This window comes from Venturia canescens, chromosome 2, assembly GCF_019457755.1.
Source record: "Venturia canescens isolate UGA chromosome 2, ASM1945775v1, whole genome shotgun sequence".
Classification (NCBI taxonomy): Eukaryota; Metazoa; Arthropoda; class Insecta; order Hymenoptera; family Ichneumonidae; genus Venturia; species Venturia canescens.
Window position 1 is genome coordinate 5203214 of NC_057422.1, and position 14059 is coordinate 5217272.

Consider the following 14059-nt stretch of genomic DNA (forward strand, 5'->3'; position numbering starts at 1 on the left):
ATATTTTTATTCTGAAAAATCAATAGCAAGATGTAAAAATGCTCGTTAAAAAAAAGATCCGCGCGAACCGACCTGACTGCTTAATTGTTCAGAACTCAACTTGAAGGTCGTCGTTATTTTGCCAGCAAGATTTTTCGCGTCCGTAAAACCGTAAGAGAACAACGAGATTTCAGCAATGAGTGAATAATTCGGGACCATCATAGCAACGGGACGGAAGAGTGCTTTAAGGTTGTCCGGTAATTCAGTTCTACCAGCGTAGCCCGGATTCATTGTGATAAAAACAGCGCACGACGGTTGTAAGGCGATGTCGACGCCCTCGAAGAAAAACCTATGTGCAAGAAAATGAAACTTTTGTTTTCGCTGTTAAAAATCATTTTCAGGCTGTGCTGGGGCGGAGTTGAAATTCCGAATGGTAAGAAATCAGAAGGCTCAAAAGTCCGAAAATCTAGCTGGAACTCGAAATATAGGGAAGACAGGGGCAAAACGGGATACCCGAAAAATGAGAGAAATTTTTTTGTCTTTTTTTTTTTTTTAATTTTTATCCTAGTCCGAAAAGAACATGAAACATATTTTTTCCAAAATATCTTGTTTTTTTTTGGATTTTGATTTTTTTTTTTCAAAAAATTCGTTTTTTTCAAATTCTCTTTTTTTTACATCACTTTTAAAATGAAAACATTTTTGCACAGATATACAAAAAGTATTTGTAAATCTGCGATTACTGCCTCGCAGATTACTGTCTACGACGGTAATCGCAGATATATGTTTGCGGACCATCATGTGTGTGGTTACACCTGCACATGAATCATGTGCCCACTCTGCACAATTTTGGCACTGAATCCATGATTCAGTGGACAAAAAATACAAATTTTTACAAAATAAACATTGGCAATCTTCGTTATTATTCATATCATTAATTTTGAATTGAATAACAGAGGGTGCGTTCGACGTACGTTAGAGCGTTGTAAGCGCTGAGAGCGCTCACAGCGTGCGCTCGACTTACGTTTGAGCGCTGTAAGCGCTGAGATCGCTTTCAACGCTTACAGCGGTAAATCGGAAGCACTCGGTTACGGGTGGAAAATGCACCCGAGGTGCATTGAATTAAAATCATAGTAAAAAAAAGTTTCATGAGTTTTTGAGGGGTACCTCGTTTTGCCTTGGTATTTTTTTTTTTGAAAATTGAACAGAATTCCAGTACATTTCTTAGTTTTTGGGAGTAAAAAATAGACAGAGCTTCCCAAACTTCTGAAAAGTTCAATATTTCCTTAGGTATCCCGTTTTGCCCCGGTCTCTCCTATAGATATATCACACTAGCGAGATTTTCGGACTTTGAGCCTTCTGATTTCTCATCGTTTGGAATTTCAACCCCGCCCCGCTGTGCTCATTTCGGAGTTAATATCCACAGAAGATAGGGTTCAAGAACTGTTTGCGTAATGAAATTACAGTAATTGCGCGCATATTACTCACCTCTCGGCTCGTATTTGCTGAGCCTTCTGAATCGTCATGATTTGCTGTGCTATTACCGAAAGCACTTCAATGTCTATTCGATTGAATTCATCGAAGCATGCCCAAGCACCAGCACTAAATCATATTGATTTCGTACGTGTGTATACTCAAGAATATGTAATTTGGACTCATTTTTATAAATAAATGAACGCATGAGATGGGTCACCGATCGAGGGCTTTACCTAGCCAATCCTTTGAAAAACTTGCCCATTGACAAAAAATCCAGTTGATCGGAACAATTGAAAACGACGCATTGAATAGCGAACGCTTTAGCGAGGTCCTTCGTCGTCTCGGTTTTACCAGTTCCAGCTGGTCCAGCAGGCGCGCCACCAAATTTCAAGTGCAAAGCTCCCGTCAGAGTCAAATAGCATCGATCGGTCAGAGGCGTTATCACCAGCCGCCCATTATTCCCTAGATATTCGTAGCTATTTTTTTGTCAAACACATTCGAGATTATAGCAAGAGAGAACTATTTTGTTTCACAGGAATCACGAAACTGGCTCCTCAAGCAATTCAGCGTTTTATACCCGTATGGAAATTCCGCGTTAACAGCTCGAACCCGCAAATTATTTTCTGCTTCGATCCAGTAGTAACGGAGCTGTGATATCCAATCGAAATCGTTTATACTCGTTACGTCCTCATCAATCAACTTGGCAAGAACATCTCGCGCGTGAACTTCGATTGTAATTGCTGCCTCGAGCATCATTCGCTGAATTTCGGTCTGATCACCACGTACCAGGTCCCGAAGGTCGTCCAACTGGAGATGAGCAGAGTTCAATATGTCAAATTCGAAATTCTTATTTCCGTTCGACTATTTAGCGGATTACGTGTTTAATCGAATATTCCTGCTTTGAATTCGTATTTACTCGAAAATATATATTTCGAATGCCATTTTAATAGACCATACGAATGTCAAAAGTTCATATTTTCGAATTTAAAACGGAGAGTAGTTGCTTTATAGACAAATCAGAATATAGAGTAGCAAAAAACCGGAAGTGAATTTTTCGAGCATATAAAACTTAGATAAGCAGAATAGCGATAGCTCGAAAAGGCGAAAGTCAAAATGGCGATGTTTGAAATTGAAGATTACCAGTCGCAGTAAGTGAGTGGCGAGTGAGACCCATGTATCTTGAGCTCCGTTGAATTTCTTTATTTTGATCGGTCGACTTTCTAGCGTTTCGCCATTTTGACCCTTCGACTTTTTGGTGTTTCAGTATTTCAACCTCAGTAATATTTAGTCTTGCGTTATTATATTTTCGAAATTATGAATATTCACAGTATTGCTGATTGTAGTAATTTACGAATCGCGAAAGAGTGATAGTCGAATTTTCGGAAATCGATATATTAGTCGTCGTTCTATGCGGGCGATTGTTACATTCTATTTTCGATGTAAACGTGCTTCAATAGTATATTACACCACAAGGGCAGAAAGTTTGATATTCCTGCACTGCGCGTCACAATGCCCGAGGCGAAGCCGAGGGCATTTGACGCGCAGTTCAGGGCTATCAAACTTCTGCCCGTATGGTGTATACTATTTTTCTTCATAGCCGGTCGAAAGTACGTTTCTTCCGAAATACGCAACTATCGATAGAAGATGTTTTGATGCCTGCCCCCGACATTTGCTGCACGAGCGAAGCGAGTGCTGCTGGTCGGGGGGGCAGGCATCAAAAAAACAAGATATTAGCAAAGATAATTAATATGAATATTTGCATTCCTATGAAGCTGAAAATAAATCATTATTCCGAACGACTATATTCATTTTATCAGCCTGGTCACTTTATTTTTGGCTTTCACATTGATTTTATCTGGAAGGATAAATGTATGTTATTCGTTCGGATTTGTACTGTTTTGATAATAGTGCTTGGAAATAATATGGCATTTCCATAACATATTTCCGAATGAATAACATAATCTTATTCGTACGGTTTGCAGATGACTAGACACAACCTTTCAAAAAACACGTAAGCAATATCTGTTCAAACGTCAAACGTCAAAAGTAAAAAAAATAATTACGTCAATCCTTTCGGAATGCAGAAAAAAGTTTTTGCTCCCGCCGAGACAAATGAAGCGCGTGCAGTTTTGACAGCGCAGAAATGTTATCTTTCGACTAAGGTGTGCAGAGAAAATTTATTTTCGACATTCAAATCTCTAGTCGAATTCATCTGTCTCCGTATTATCATTCGAAGTTTATAAGCCCAAGATCTTAACTGTTCTTCGAAATTTTAGTCGTTCTAACATTTTATTTCCACTCCTGAAGATAATTCCGATGTCGTACGGATAAACGATCATTTTATTATTAAATAATTCCGATAGTTTAGTTCAATGAAAATACCCAAATTTTGCAACGAGCAGTAAAATCCTCAACAGTATAAATAATAAAAAAAAACCACATATTATTAAAATTATAAAATTTTCATGTTCCTATACTTACGTGACTAAGCATGAGGCGATAATAATCCCCGAGCGAATTGTTTAGAATCGCATTTTCGACGTGTGCCGTCCAGTAAGTTTGTCCAGCACATATGACAACTTGTCCCGGCCACATATACACCCAAGTTTTGCGCGGTGTTGTTTCGACGACCTCCAACGATCGACGAATAATATCTCTGAGTGTATTTCGCATCGCATCTTCGACCTGGCCTAGCCAGTTTTCGACGTTACCATTGGGATAAATCGTTGGGCTCAATGGCACTTCTTCGTACTCCGCCGAGTACATCTTAGTTATTTGTAAATCTTCTTCGAATTTTAATTCTCTCATATTTTCGAAGCACTTTCTCAAGTGGGGCTGGACTGCTCGAACGTTCTTTGCTTGAGCAAGAATTTCGAGCAGTTCGTCGTCGCTGAGGAAGAAGAAGCGCGGAAAAATCATTCTTTTTGTTTCCAAATAATCGGCGAGACCTTTTTGCACTAACTCGAGAAGGGATATGCACTCCTTCAGACTCTCGAATAAACTTTTGTCCGGACAAATTTCAAGTATCTGGTTAATGCGAACAAATTCTTCAGTGATTTTGTAGCAAAGGATTTTTATAAATTTGATCAATTATATCTTGTCATTTTTTAAAAATGTTTGCATAAAAAAAAATAATTTATAAAAATCAATCTCACGAATGGACATTCGTTCGCGTTTTTCATAATCCGTCGCCAATTTCGTTCCATCGTGCTGTATTTTCTTGTTTCAACCGGCAACTGGCGACTGATGTCTTCCGAGGTGAAAATCGGCTCGAGATACATCCAAAGTCTGCATCATCGTTCAAAGTAAGGAAACACGTAGGAGGGTGTCATTTTTCTCTTTTGTTACCTTTGGACTTCGATCCAATAGCCTATTACTTCTTGGGTGAGCTTCAGTTTGTTCTCCCACTGGATTATCTCATTGTCGAAGGCACCTTTGAACGGACTGAAGCTTATTTGTTGAGTACTGACGATGTGATCGTCCAGTAGAATGAGAACTTCATCAGGAATTTTCATTATGTACGTCCCTGCAATGTTCCGAGTAAATTTATTGGGTGTTCAATTTTCGTCGCCATTAAAATGGAAAATTGCTTTGTACCGACTACGAGACAGTTACTTTTCAGAAACTAATAAAACAACATTAGAAAACTGTGAGCGTTCTCAAGTGCAGCGAATGAGTCAATCTGTTCACGGACGCTGCAATCTTTATCTTTCATATTGAAATTTGTCGTGACAGCAGACAACGGACCCGAATTTTTGTAGGGCATCACTTCCATTTCAATAGTTTCCCATTCTTTCAACATTTTTTCCAGCATTCCCTCGATCGTATATTCTTTAGCAGCGCTTTCGGATACTTCCTTAACGCTATCTTCAAAATTCTCGATCCCCAAGAAAAGAAGACCCTTGAGGGTAAGGGCTGGAGTCAAGGCCATTTGAATCCCAGTACGAGTGCTCAATTCTTCAAAGTGTCGAGATTTCATGCCAGGATTTCTCAGGGATTGTATGAGGCCGATGTAGGGCTTGAACGATTCAATTTGATCTCGTATTTCGAGGGCGATCGCTGCTATTGCTGATTTTTAATCATTAGTCAAAATTTCAGTCGATCACTGCGATGGAACAACAAACATTTTGAACAATAGAATATTGAAAAGAGATCAGGAGAAACGAAAACGAACTTGGTTGCTCTTCGAAGACTTTTGCGCATCGTGACATCGACTTGTGCATGTCAGCAATGGTTGCCTCGATGTGCTGACCGTCTATAGTCATCAGAGGATTTTCCATCCAAATTTCGTTCGAATGTAACCAATCTAAGTAAATCGACGAAAATACAGTTAAATTTGAGACGAAAATTCATCATATCATTTTGAAAGGCTCCAATGTTTGAAGGATATTTGTAAAACCACGCGACTTTTTAGTTAGGGGTGCTGCGATAACGCTTCCGTTTGCCTGAATCAATATTTTTGGAGCTTTGTTGGTTTCCGCGACGAATCAAGCAAAAATTCTTATTTTCCAAAATTTTCTTTCCAATTTTCGGATGAAATCATTCGGCTCTCGTAATCTAAGATTCGTTGAATAATTTAAAAGAAATTTTGATGCTTCGATGAACTGGAGCGAGTCACAAAATAATATTTTTGGATGCACCACTTTTCGTGTAGCAGAGTGGGATTTGCCAGTAATGAAATTCACTTTTTTATTGTTTGAAGAGCTCGGGAAGGAAAGTTCTTTCAGTCGAAATGCTTTTCGCTATTTTCTATTGGGCGTTAAAAAGCTCCGAATATTTCGTTCGTTTTTCTAAAATCCGTATTCGTAAGATTGCTTCTTGATAATAAATTGAAACGGGTTGGTAAAAAAGCATCGGAATATTTTTATTGGCATGAATAAAATATTTCAGAAGCGGGCTCAAGGGTAGAAGCGAGAGCTTTTGCGTGTCGCGTAATAGGCATTTAGATTTGGATTTGATAAAAAAAACGTATCGGTTACCTGAGGCAGTGAGCCAGAGAGTTTTGTAAGGCTCGAAATCTTTCATGAGCTTGGTGAGATGGTCAAAAGGTGTTACAGGGACGCCAAAAAGTTTTTGTCGTTCGTTGAGTAACATCCCGTGTTCTTGACTGTCTTTCATCGATTTCCAAACCCTTTTAGCGTCTATCGCCGTTTCGTGTATCTTATCAATGTCGCTTTGTTGAGCTATGTTCGTAACATTACCAACGAGAGTGTCTATTCTATCGAGAAGATTCGCCTCGTCTAGCACTTGTTGCTTGAAGAATTTGTCCACTTCGTTGGTAAAACGAGCTACGGTCTGTTGGGTCTACTGTGAAAAACGAGCAAGATAGAAAACAGCACGACGAAGAGCAATTAAATTTTGACATTTTTTTGTGCATCTGCACCTTGAAAGGACATTTCGAAGAAGACAAAGAGCTCGAAAAAAAACTAACTCTGCGAGTTTTTCGAAGGTTTGATTGGGTTCCGAAGAATTGTGAAGAAAATTAAAGAGGCGAAGGATCAAAGCATGATCAAATCGACTTATTCGATTCTTTTACTTTTTGCTCCATCACACCGATCGGGCTCGAGAAAATGATGGAGCTGAAAATCTTTCAGAACGTAGAATACCAGTGAGATTCACAAAACCCACCTGAAGCTCGATCTCGAGGGGATAACCGATCGCTTGCCATTTCGCTTTGAAATCCTCGTCTGATAAATTCCACTTGAACGAATCGAGTATGTCGAATTCAAGTTTCAACTTTTGCATCGTACCGTCCAAGCTTTTGACGGTTAACGGTAGAGTTTCCATCCATTCTCGAATGTCAAATATTTCTTCGATACTCCGCGGCTCTTCTTTCAACTTTTCACAGATCTCCGTATAATTTTTTAACAAATCGTTCACAGCATCGCGTAAAACTCCCGTAAACATCGATAGCAAACCGTTGCCAAGATCCTTACGTTTCTCGACCAGATATTTTTTTAACGGCTCAACGTTAACGTTAAAAGCTCCGATATAAATGTATGCCGGTACTGTTTGCTCGATGTTTCGTTTTATGTTGAATTGGAAAGCTATTTCCTCTTTCACTTCTGACGCCGTGTGCTGGGCTATTTTAAACTTCCTGGTAAATGAAATTCTATATATTCATCTCACGTTGCACTCGCAGCGAATGCAATGGATTCACTATGGACACCTCGATGATTTTTAGTAACAGAATAAATAACGCAATTAGAATATCGATTAAGTGACGCAATATCGACGTGATTGCTATCCACTGGATCAACAGTGCAAGTGAAAAATTCTTTGAAAAAATGTATTTTTCTGCGAACTTTTGGTGTGATTCGTTTCTATTTCTATTTCGATTCACGAATCGAACGAGCAATAAGCCATTTTCAATTTCCGAATCAACACTTCGTTTGCATTTGTTTTGAAATCTCGTCTATTTGTTCAGTTTATTGCACTTTTTGCTTTCAGCAAGCTTTTTTTTCGAACCGTACTTTTGAACTGCTCACAGGGCAAAAAAATGAAATCAGGTACAAGCTTATGGAGGGAGTTTACCAACCGAATGTACTCGGCAACGTCCAGCTCGTGAAGATCCAAATATTTATTGTATTGTTGGGCGTAAGCGAGCAGAGGTATGACCGATTGTTTGTAAGCTCTGATCAATCGATCTCGAATGTTACAAACGGATTGTTCCAAAAGACCTACGGAGCTGAGGTAAAGATCAGTGGGAAATTTGAGACCGGTCAGGAAGAGCGGATGCGCCTGTCGTATCTTGTGACACTGGATGAGCGCGTTATCGAAGAGAGAGACGATTACGCTCTGACGAGGAATTGAAAAGGAAACTTGATCACTGGAGGTAAATGAGAAGTAATTCAAAAGGATAATCGACGAAGCCATTTTACCACGATAATTACCTCGAACGTTTCCAGATTTTTCGAATAGAAGGCACCGGACTCGTTCATTTTCAGCTCGATGGAAAATATTGGATTCACCGACGGTGAAAATTGCGTGCTGATTAAATCGTCGCCCCAGGAATAATCTCTCTCTACATCGAGCGTACACAAGGCCGGCGTTTCCAGCATTTTCACGTAGTGTTCCATCGAGTTTGTTACAAGATTTCTCAAGGCGTTCTGTCAATTTAATATTTCGATGGGTCAAACATCTCTAGAAAATACTTCAGAGAAAATAAATTGACTAGAAAATAAGCGACGCAGCGTTCGAGAAACTTCTTTATGGATCTTTCAATTTTACTGTGCATCGAAATTTCTGAGCACGTGCTTTACACTTTTAGCGAAATTTTCCAACGTTAACCGGCAAGAATTTTTACATTTTATTGTGACGGAATTTTAATCTCTATGCTAGAACGAATTTCATGCGTGGAGGATTAAATTTTTATGATGCAATGCAGTATGAAAATGCAGGTAGAAAGGATTTTTGTTAACTTTTTTCTCGTTAAATTCCTGTAAATGTCAGCACAAGTCGCAGATTTTCTATAATGATATGGGAGAAAAAACGAGCGAGAGTTTCGACAGTAACAGAGCTGCTTGAAAAAATAAAACTACTCACAAAAGCTGCTAGATGAAGAAAAAAAAATTCCAAAAAGATAAAAAAACGAACTGAAACTGAAAGAATGGCGCACGTGGTGAATTAAAATCGTTACGTGTTCGTTGAAATGAAATTTCTATAAATGAGAGTTCCGTTAATGTTGACGTAATTTTTTTTTCCAAACAGATAAAAAACTTCGTGAAATATGCACCATACCATGGAAAAAGCTTACTTGCATAAGTAGGACTGTCAAATCGTTGAATCTTTTGAGCTTCAAGACGTCGTAAATTTTCGGGACCTTGAGTTCAATACTGAAGCATCCTTTGCCTATATCTCTGAGCCACATTCTAACTGAACGAACTATATTTTCCAACCAGTGTTCTCTGAGATATTTGATCAAAGCGCTCGTCGTTTGGATCTGTTGAGCCTCAAACTCGTCGAGGGTCATGGATTTTCCGTAGCTCGTAGCAAATAAATTCATGGATGAAACCTCAATGCATGACTTTACGATGCAAACGCTCGCCTCGTACACTTCCGGTCGGACGTACAATGTATTCCAATGAAAAAAATCTCTCGTTTTCTACAACCAGTAGATTCAATTTAGATTTCAATCAATTTCCGTACACAGAATCACTTGGAAGATTAAAAAATTGTGAGAATACTTCGAAATTTTCCATTCCAGTTTTCAAATTTTTATTTTTCATCGCCCAAGTCGAATCTTCTTCTAATTTCGGAGTATCGAACTTGAATATTTCAGGACACGTTCGCATGATTTTTCTCCATTGGAGGTCGCACATACAGCGTTTGTAGTCCAACTCGATTTGTGCACAAAGCTAAACAATTTGGACAATAAAATAATAGGAATGAGAGTCAAAAATCATGTGAATGTGTCAACGGCAACTTTCATTTGATGAGAAGCACGTCTGACGACGAGAAAAAAATATCTTTGCTGTCAAGGATACACACGTTAGCAATATTCCTTGACGAGAATTTCAACTCGCCCTGCCTCAAAGCGGATCGAACGATAATATTTTTCTGCTCATCATCGAAGGACGGGAGATCTTCAATCTGCATGCAGTCGAGGTACAAGTTATATCTAGATTGAGAAAAAAAAATATCGAACAGTCTTTGACACAAGCCTTGCACTGTGCAAAAGAAATTTCACATTTTTTTCCCATGCTTCCAGTCAATTTTCCATCGAATATTTCGAACTGGGATTCTCACATAATTCAAAAAATTTCTCGTCAATTAACATTTTGGAGTTATTCATATTTTTTTATTTTCCTATTTCTAGTCGCCTACTTCACTCAGCTTTATTTTCCTCGATTATTTGCGAAGCACGTATCCGGCATTCGGTTTGTGCAAAATTGTATTTTATACGATCATTAATGTTCACTTTCCGGAAGAGAGAATCACAAAAACAATTTTCTCATTGTTTTTCGAGAAATTTACTTCAGGATAAAAGTACTGAGATGGAAATGTGACAAAAAAAATTTTTTATCTCCAACCACGATCTTCGGAACCTCTACGCTAAATTTTAACGGTTTCGGAGTATCGTCGAACCGGTAATTCATTCTTTTATTTCTGATTCAAAGAATAAAACAATGGCGAATTTTCATTTATTGTCAAATTCTCTCATTTCCTCCGGAATTTTCATAGTGAACTGTTTCTTTGAAAATCAATAAAATTTATTCAAACTTGTAAGAAATTGCAATATTTCCGGCTGACCTGATGCATGCTTCGGATTGATTTCGAGCTTTTATCGCAGCAACGACTCTTTCAGCGAATAGACAAGGATCCTCGGCGAAAAAACGAATGAGAATTCGTGGTAATTGGAATATTCTTGCATGTCCATCGAGAGTTCGGACGGTCCACAGTTTGGTTTCGTCGTCGTAGTGAGTTACAGCAGCGTTGTGCCAATCGTACAAATTCACGAGCTCTTTCAAATTTCGTGGTAACGAATAGACCGTTTTTTCAATGGGTTTTTCCACGAATACGGTCGCTGGTAACGGATACTTTGTACCATCGATGAATCCTAGTTGCATCCAGTCGTTTACCGTTCTGTAAAGTTTCATTTTTTCAAATAAAAGAGTACGAAAGTGCTGTTGAAAACGTTCTCCTGGAAAATTACTCCGAGCCTGCCTTCGACTCTGTTTAAACTCGTTCACGTGAAAAGTGACGAATAATACCACATCGTGTGTCCGCTTTCAATTGTTCTGGAACTTCTGCTTGTGAAATAGCAGTCGCTGTCGAAATAGCGAAACGTTTTTATATCGAAGGGAAAACAATTTGTCAGGAAAACATTATTTTTATTACAAATCGTCGGTTTTCCATAGTTTGAGATAAAAAAAAAACATTTTTATTTGCGATCTCTTTAAATCGATGGATTGCTTTGGGCTGGTCAAATCATTAAATGGTTTGCCTTCTCGACTCATCCTTCATTTTGGGAAACGAGTTTACGCTTTCGAAGCATTTTCTGTCGATAAAAAAACTGTACTTTTTTTCATTTATTCAAATTTTACGTTTGAATTTTGCAACAGAATCGATAAAGGGCTCTATGGAAGTGTAAATTGGAAAAATAATGTCAGTGCAGGCCAGTTGTTGGTGTCGTCGACAAACCTGCAGTCCAAATCCTCGTTATCGAAAATCTCGAGTGGTAAAAAATTGACGGTAGGGCAGAGACCGTGTTTTTGTTCGTCACTGGCGAGCGGTCGTACAACATCTGGTGATAAAATGTCGAGTAAAGAAACTCCTGCTTTACTTAAAGCGTCCTGAACTCGCAGATTTCTGTAAAGTCTACGTCGCCGTTCCATCTCAATGTTACGAGGCAAGTGTTTCGGTTCGACGTGTATTTCTTTCTGTACTTTCGGTGCAAATGTCTCAGCTGGAAAAGACTGAAGGGATCTGCCATTTCAGAACTTTTGTCCATGAAAAATCAGTCGAGGATTCGATCCTTTGAATGATCGAAAATTTTGTAAACGACTGAGCATGTGCTCGTTTCGGGTTTTTAATGCATTTTAACGATGTATGCTACAAAAGTCTAAATAATTATAAATTGATCAAATTTGGTGATAATGTTCTTCAACATCGAGTGCGAAAATACTATTTTTTTCAAAATTTTCTTCTGCTTAGTTATCGAGTAATTACCCATTAAAGCAGATTTCTTATGCCCGGAATGTATATCTATATATATGGAAGCGCTATGCTTATACACGTGAACTTTAGTGATCAATTACTCGATATCGCAACCATGAGTGTGAGAGAGGTAGTTGCAAATTTCGAAATCGAAATTCTTTGACACAGTTTGACCGATTAAAAAAGGGCTCTGTCAGTCGATTTTTGCCATCGTTCTGCGTAGGCTGACAGTGTCTTTTTTTAATCGATCAAACTGTGTCAAAGAAATTCGATTTCGAAAATTCCAAGTGAGGTTAGTCGACTGATCCATACTCTTAAGGCCTCATGTACACTTGCAGCGGTCGAAAAAACGTGATATTCTTGATGTTTTTTTCGACAAGAAAATAAATGTTTATCGAAATACCGTGATCGACATTCGACAGTACATATGTTCATGTACAATTTTTGCAATGAAAAAATTTTTCAAAATGGCGCAACTCCAGCTGTATTCCAGTAGCACCTTTTTTCGAGCATCAGTTGCGGTGGACTTGATAACGGAAAAATTATTAATCCGATCCATACAAAATTTATACCATTTATTTATTATAATATCAGCTTGGGCCTGGACGAAGAATTTGTCAAAATTTTCATTTAAAAAAAATTACGACAGTTTTAACAAAAAATTCATCGTTTGGGGTGCTAAATTTTCGATTATTTTGTTACAATTTTTTCTTCCAACAAAATACGAAATCCTTCGTTCAGGTTCTAGCTATTATGATAATAAATAAGTGGTATAAATTTGATATGGATTGGATTTATAGTTTTTCAGTAATCGTGTCCACCCCAAAGGTATTTTTCACGAAAGACGATTCTGAGACAATCGCGTTTAAGATTCAAGATTCCCTCGGTTGAAATACCCATAGCTACGAGAATCTAATGCTCCGATCTTTATGAAATTTGGAGAGAATATTTCTCAGATATTGTACGGTACGTATGCAAAGTTTGCGATGCATCATAATTATTCCCAGAATTGAGTGATTTTCCATGTGAATCTTTGAATATTAAACCCAATTATTCTAACTCAATGAAGGCATGTTTACCACAAAGAAATTTCACTGTTTTATCAAGAAGAGAACATTTCCTTGACGTTATAAAAGCCGTAAAATTATTCGAAACGGAGCTCCACTGGATTCGCAAATAACTGTATTTGCCTAATAACGAAACAAATAAGTAAACATTCACTAAGCAAAAGCTCACGATCGATGGATCCTCGGGGAAGGTTACCCAGCGCTCAGCAGCGCCGAGCGAACCAGAGCTTTCGTGGGTTGTAAAGTTATCCTTCACCGTTGCGGTGTGCTGCTCGGTAAATATTTGCCAGACAAGCTTCGTTCTCCTGGGAGCGATGGGTCTCGGTCTGACAGGATATTCCGTGCTCCCTTTGTCAAAAACACCCAAAATTTCAATGTAAAATTCCGTGACAAAAGTTCCTTTATCGAACGATTGCCGTCTCCCATTTCACCTGTTACGATTTCCGAGTAATAACCTCGTTTGGGAGTCGTCGGTTTTTTCATTTCACGTAAATTCATCGTGATGAAACTCAATTTCTCTCTCTTTTTTATTTTTTTAAATTTTATCCTAACCTCTCGTCCACTAAAGCAAACTTTGGCGGAGGGCAACTGCTGAAAAATCACACGAGACAAATGAATGAAACGAAATTCAGAACGATATCGTTACGCAATAAAAACGCTGTCAGTGGAAAAAAAAGTACCGAGACTAGACTTTTTTTTGAAAGAGTTTTTGGGATTTATTCAAGTCCGTCATGACGCGCCATAATTTTCATTTCGAAATAATCGATTTTCATCGTACAAGAAAATGTACTTCGAAAATCCAGATAAAAATATTCGCCCTAATTAAAATTGTGTCTAATCATTCTAAAGATTGGAAATTCATGCTGATTATTTGAAAATCG

The 14059-nt window shown here is 38.3% G+C and overlaps 2 protein-coding genes across 2 annotated transcripts in view; both read right to left on the reverse strand.

Moving 5' to 3' along the window:
* Window positions 1-8393, reverse strand: part of LOC122407198 (dynein axonemal heavy chain 1-like) — a 72284-nt gene extending 63891 nt beyond the window's left edge. Inside the window, exons 1-13 of the mRNA XM_043413245.1 lie at window positions 8346-8393; window positions 7991-8250; window positions 7081-7549; window positions 6432-6756; window positions 5627-5758; window positions 5200-5520; window positions 4801-4978; window positions 4608-4740; window positions 3934-4479; window positions 2030-2259; window positions 1686-1928; window positions 1465-1578; window positions 73-328 (exon numbers count right to left, since the gene is read on the reverse strand). Of these exons, the coding sequence (XP_043269180.1) occupies window positions 73-328; window positions 1465-1578; window positions 1686-1928; window positions 2030-2259; window positions 3934-4479; window positions 4608-4740; window positions 4801-4978; window positions 5200-5520; window positions 5627-5758; window positions 6432-6756; window positions 7081-7549; window positions 7991-8250; window positions 8346-8393 (3255 nt within the window). The remainder of the gene's footprint in view (window positions 1-72; window positions 329-1464; window positions 1579-1685; window positions 1929-2029; window positions 2260-3933; window positions 4480-4607; window positions 4741-4800; window positions 4979-5199; window positions 5521-5626; window positions 5759-6431; window positions 6757-7080; window positions 7550-7990; window positions 8251-8345) is intronic.
* Window positions 8394-8993: 600 nt separating this feature from the next.
* sac (sterile affecting ciliogenesis) lies at window positions 8994-13676 on the reverse strand. The gene is made up of 6 exons (XM_043413246.1): window positions 13610-13676; window positions 13348-13526; window positions 11596-11834; window positions 10705-11037; window positions 9209-9437; window positions 8994-9005 (listed from the first exon to the last, which is right to left on the reverse strand). Exons 1-6 carry the CDS (start codon window positions 13674-13676, stop codon window positions 8994-8996), a joined length of 1059 nt encoding a protein of 352 aa, XP_043269181.1.
* Between the last annotated feature and the right edge of the window lie 383 nt (window positions 13677-14059).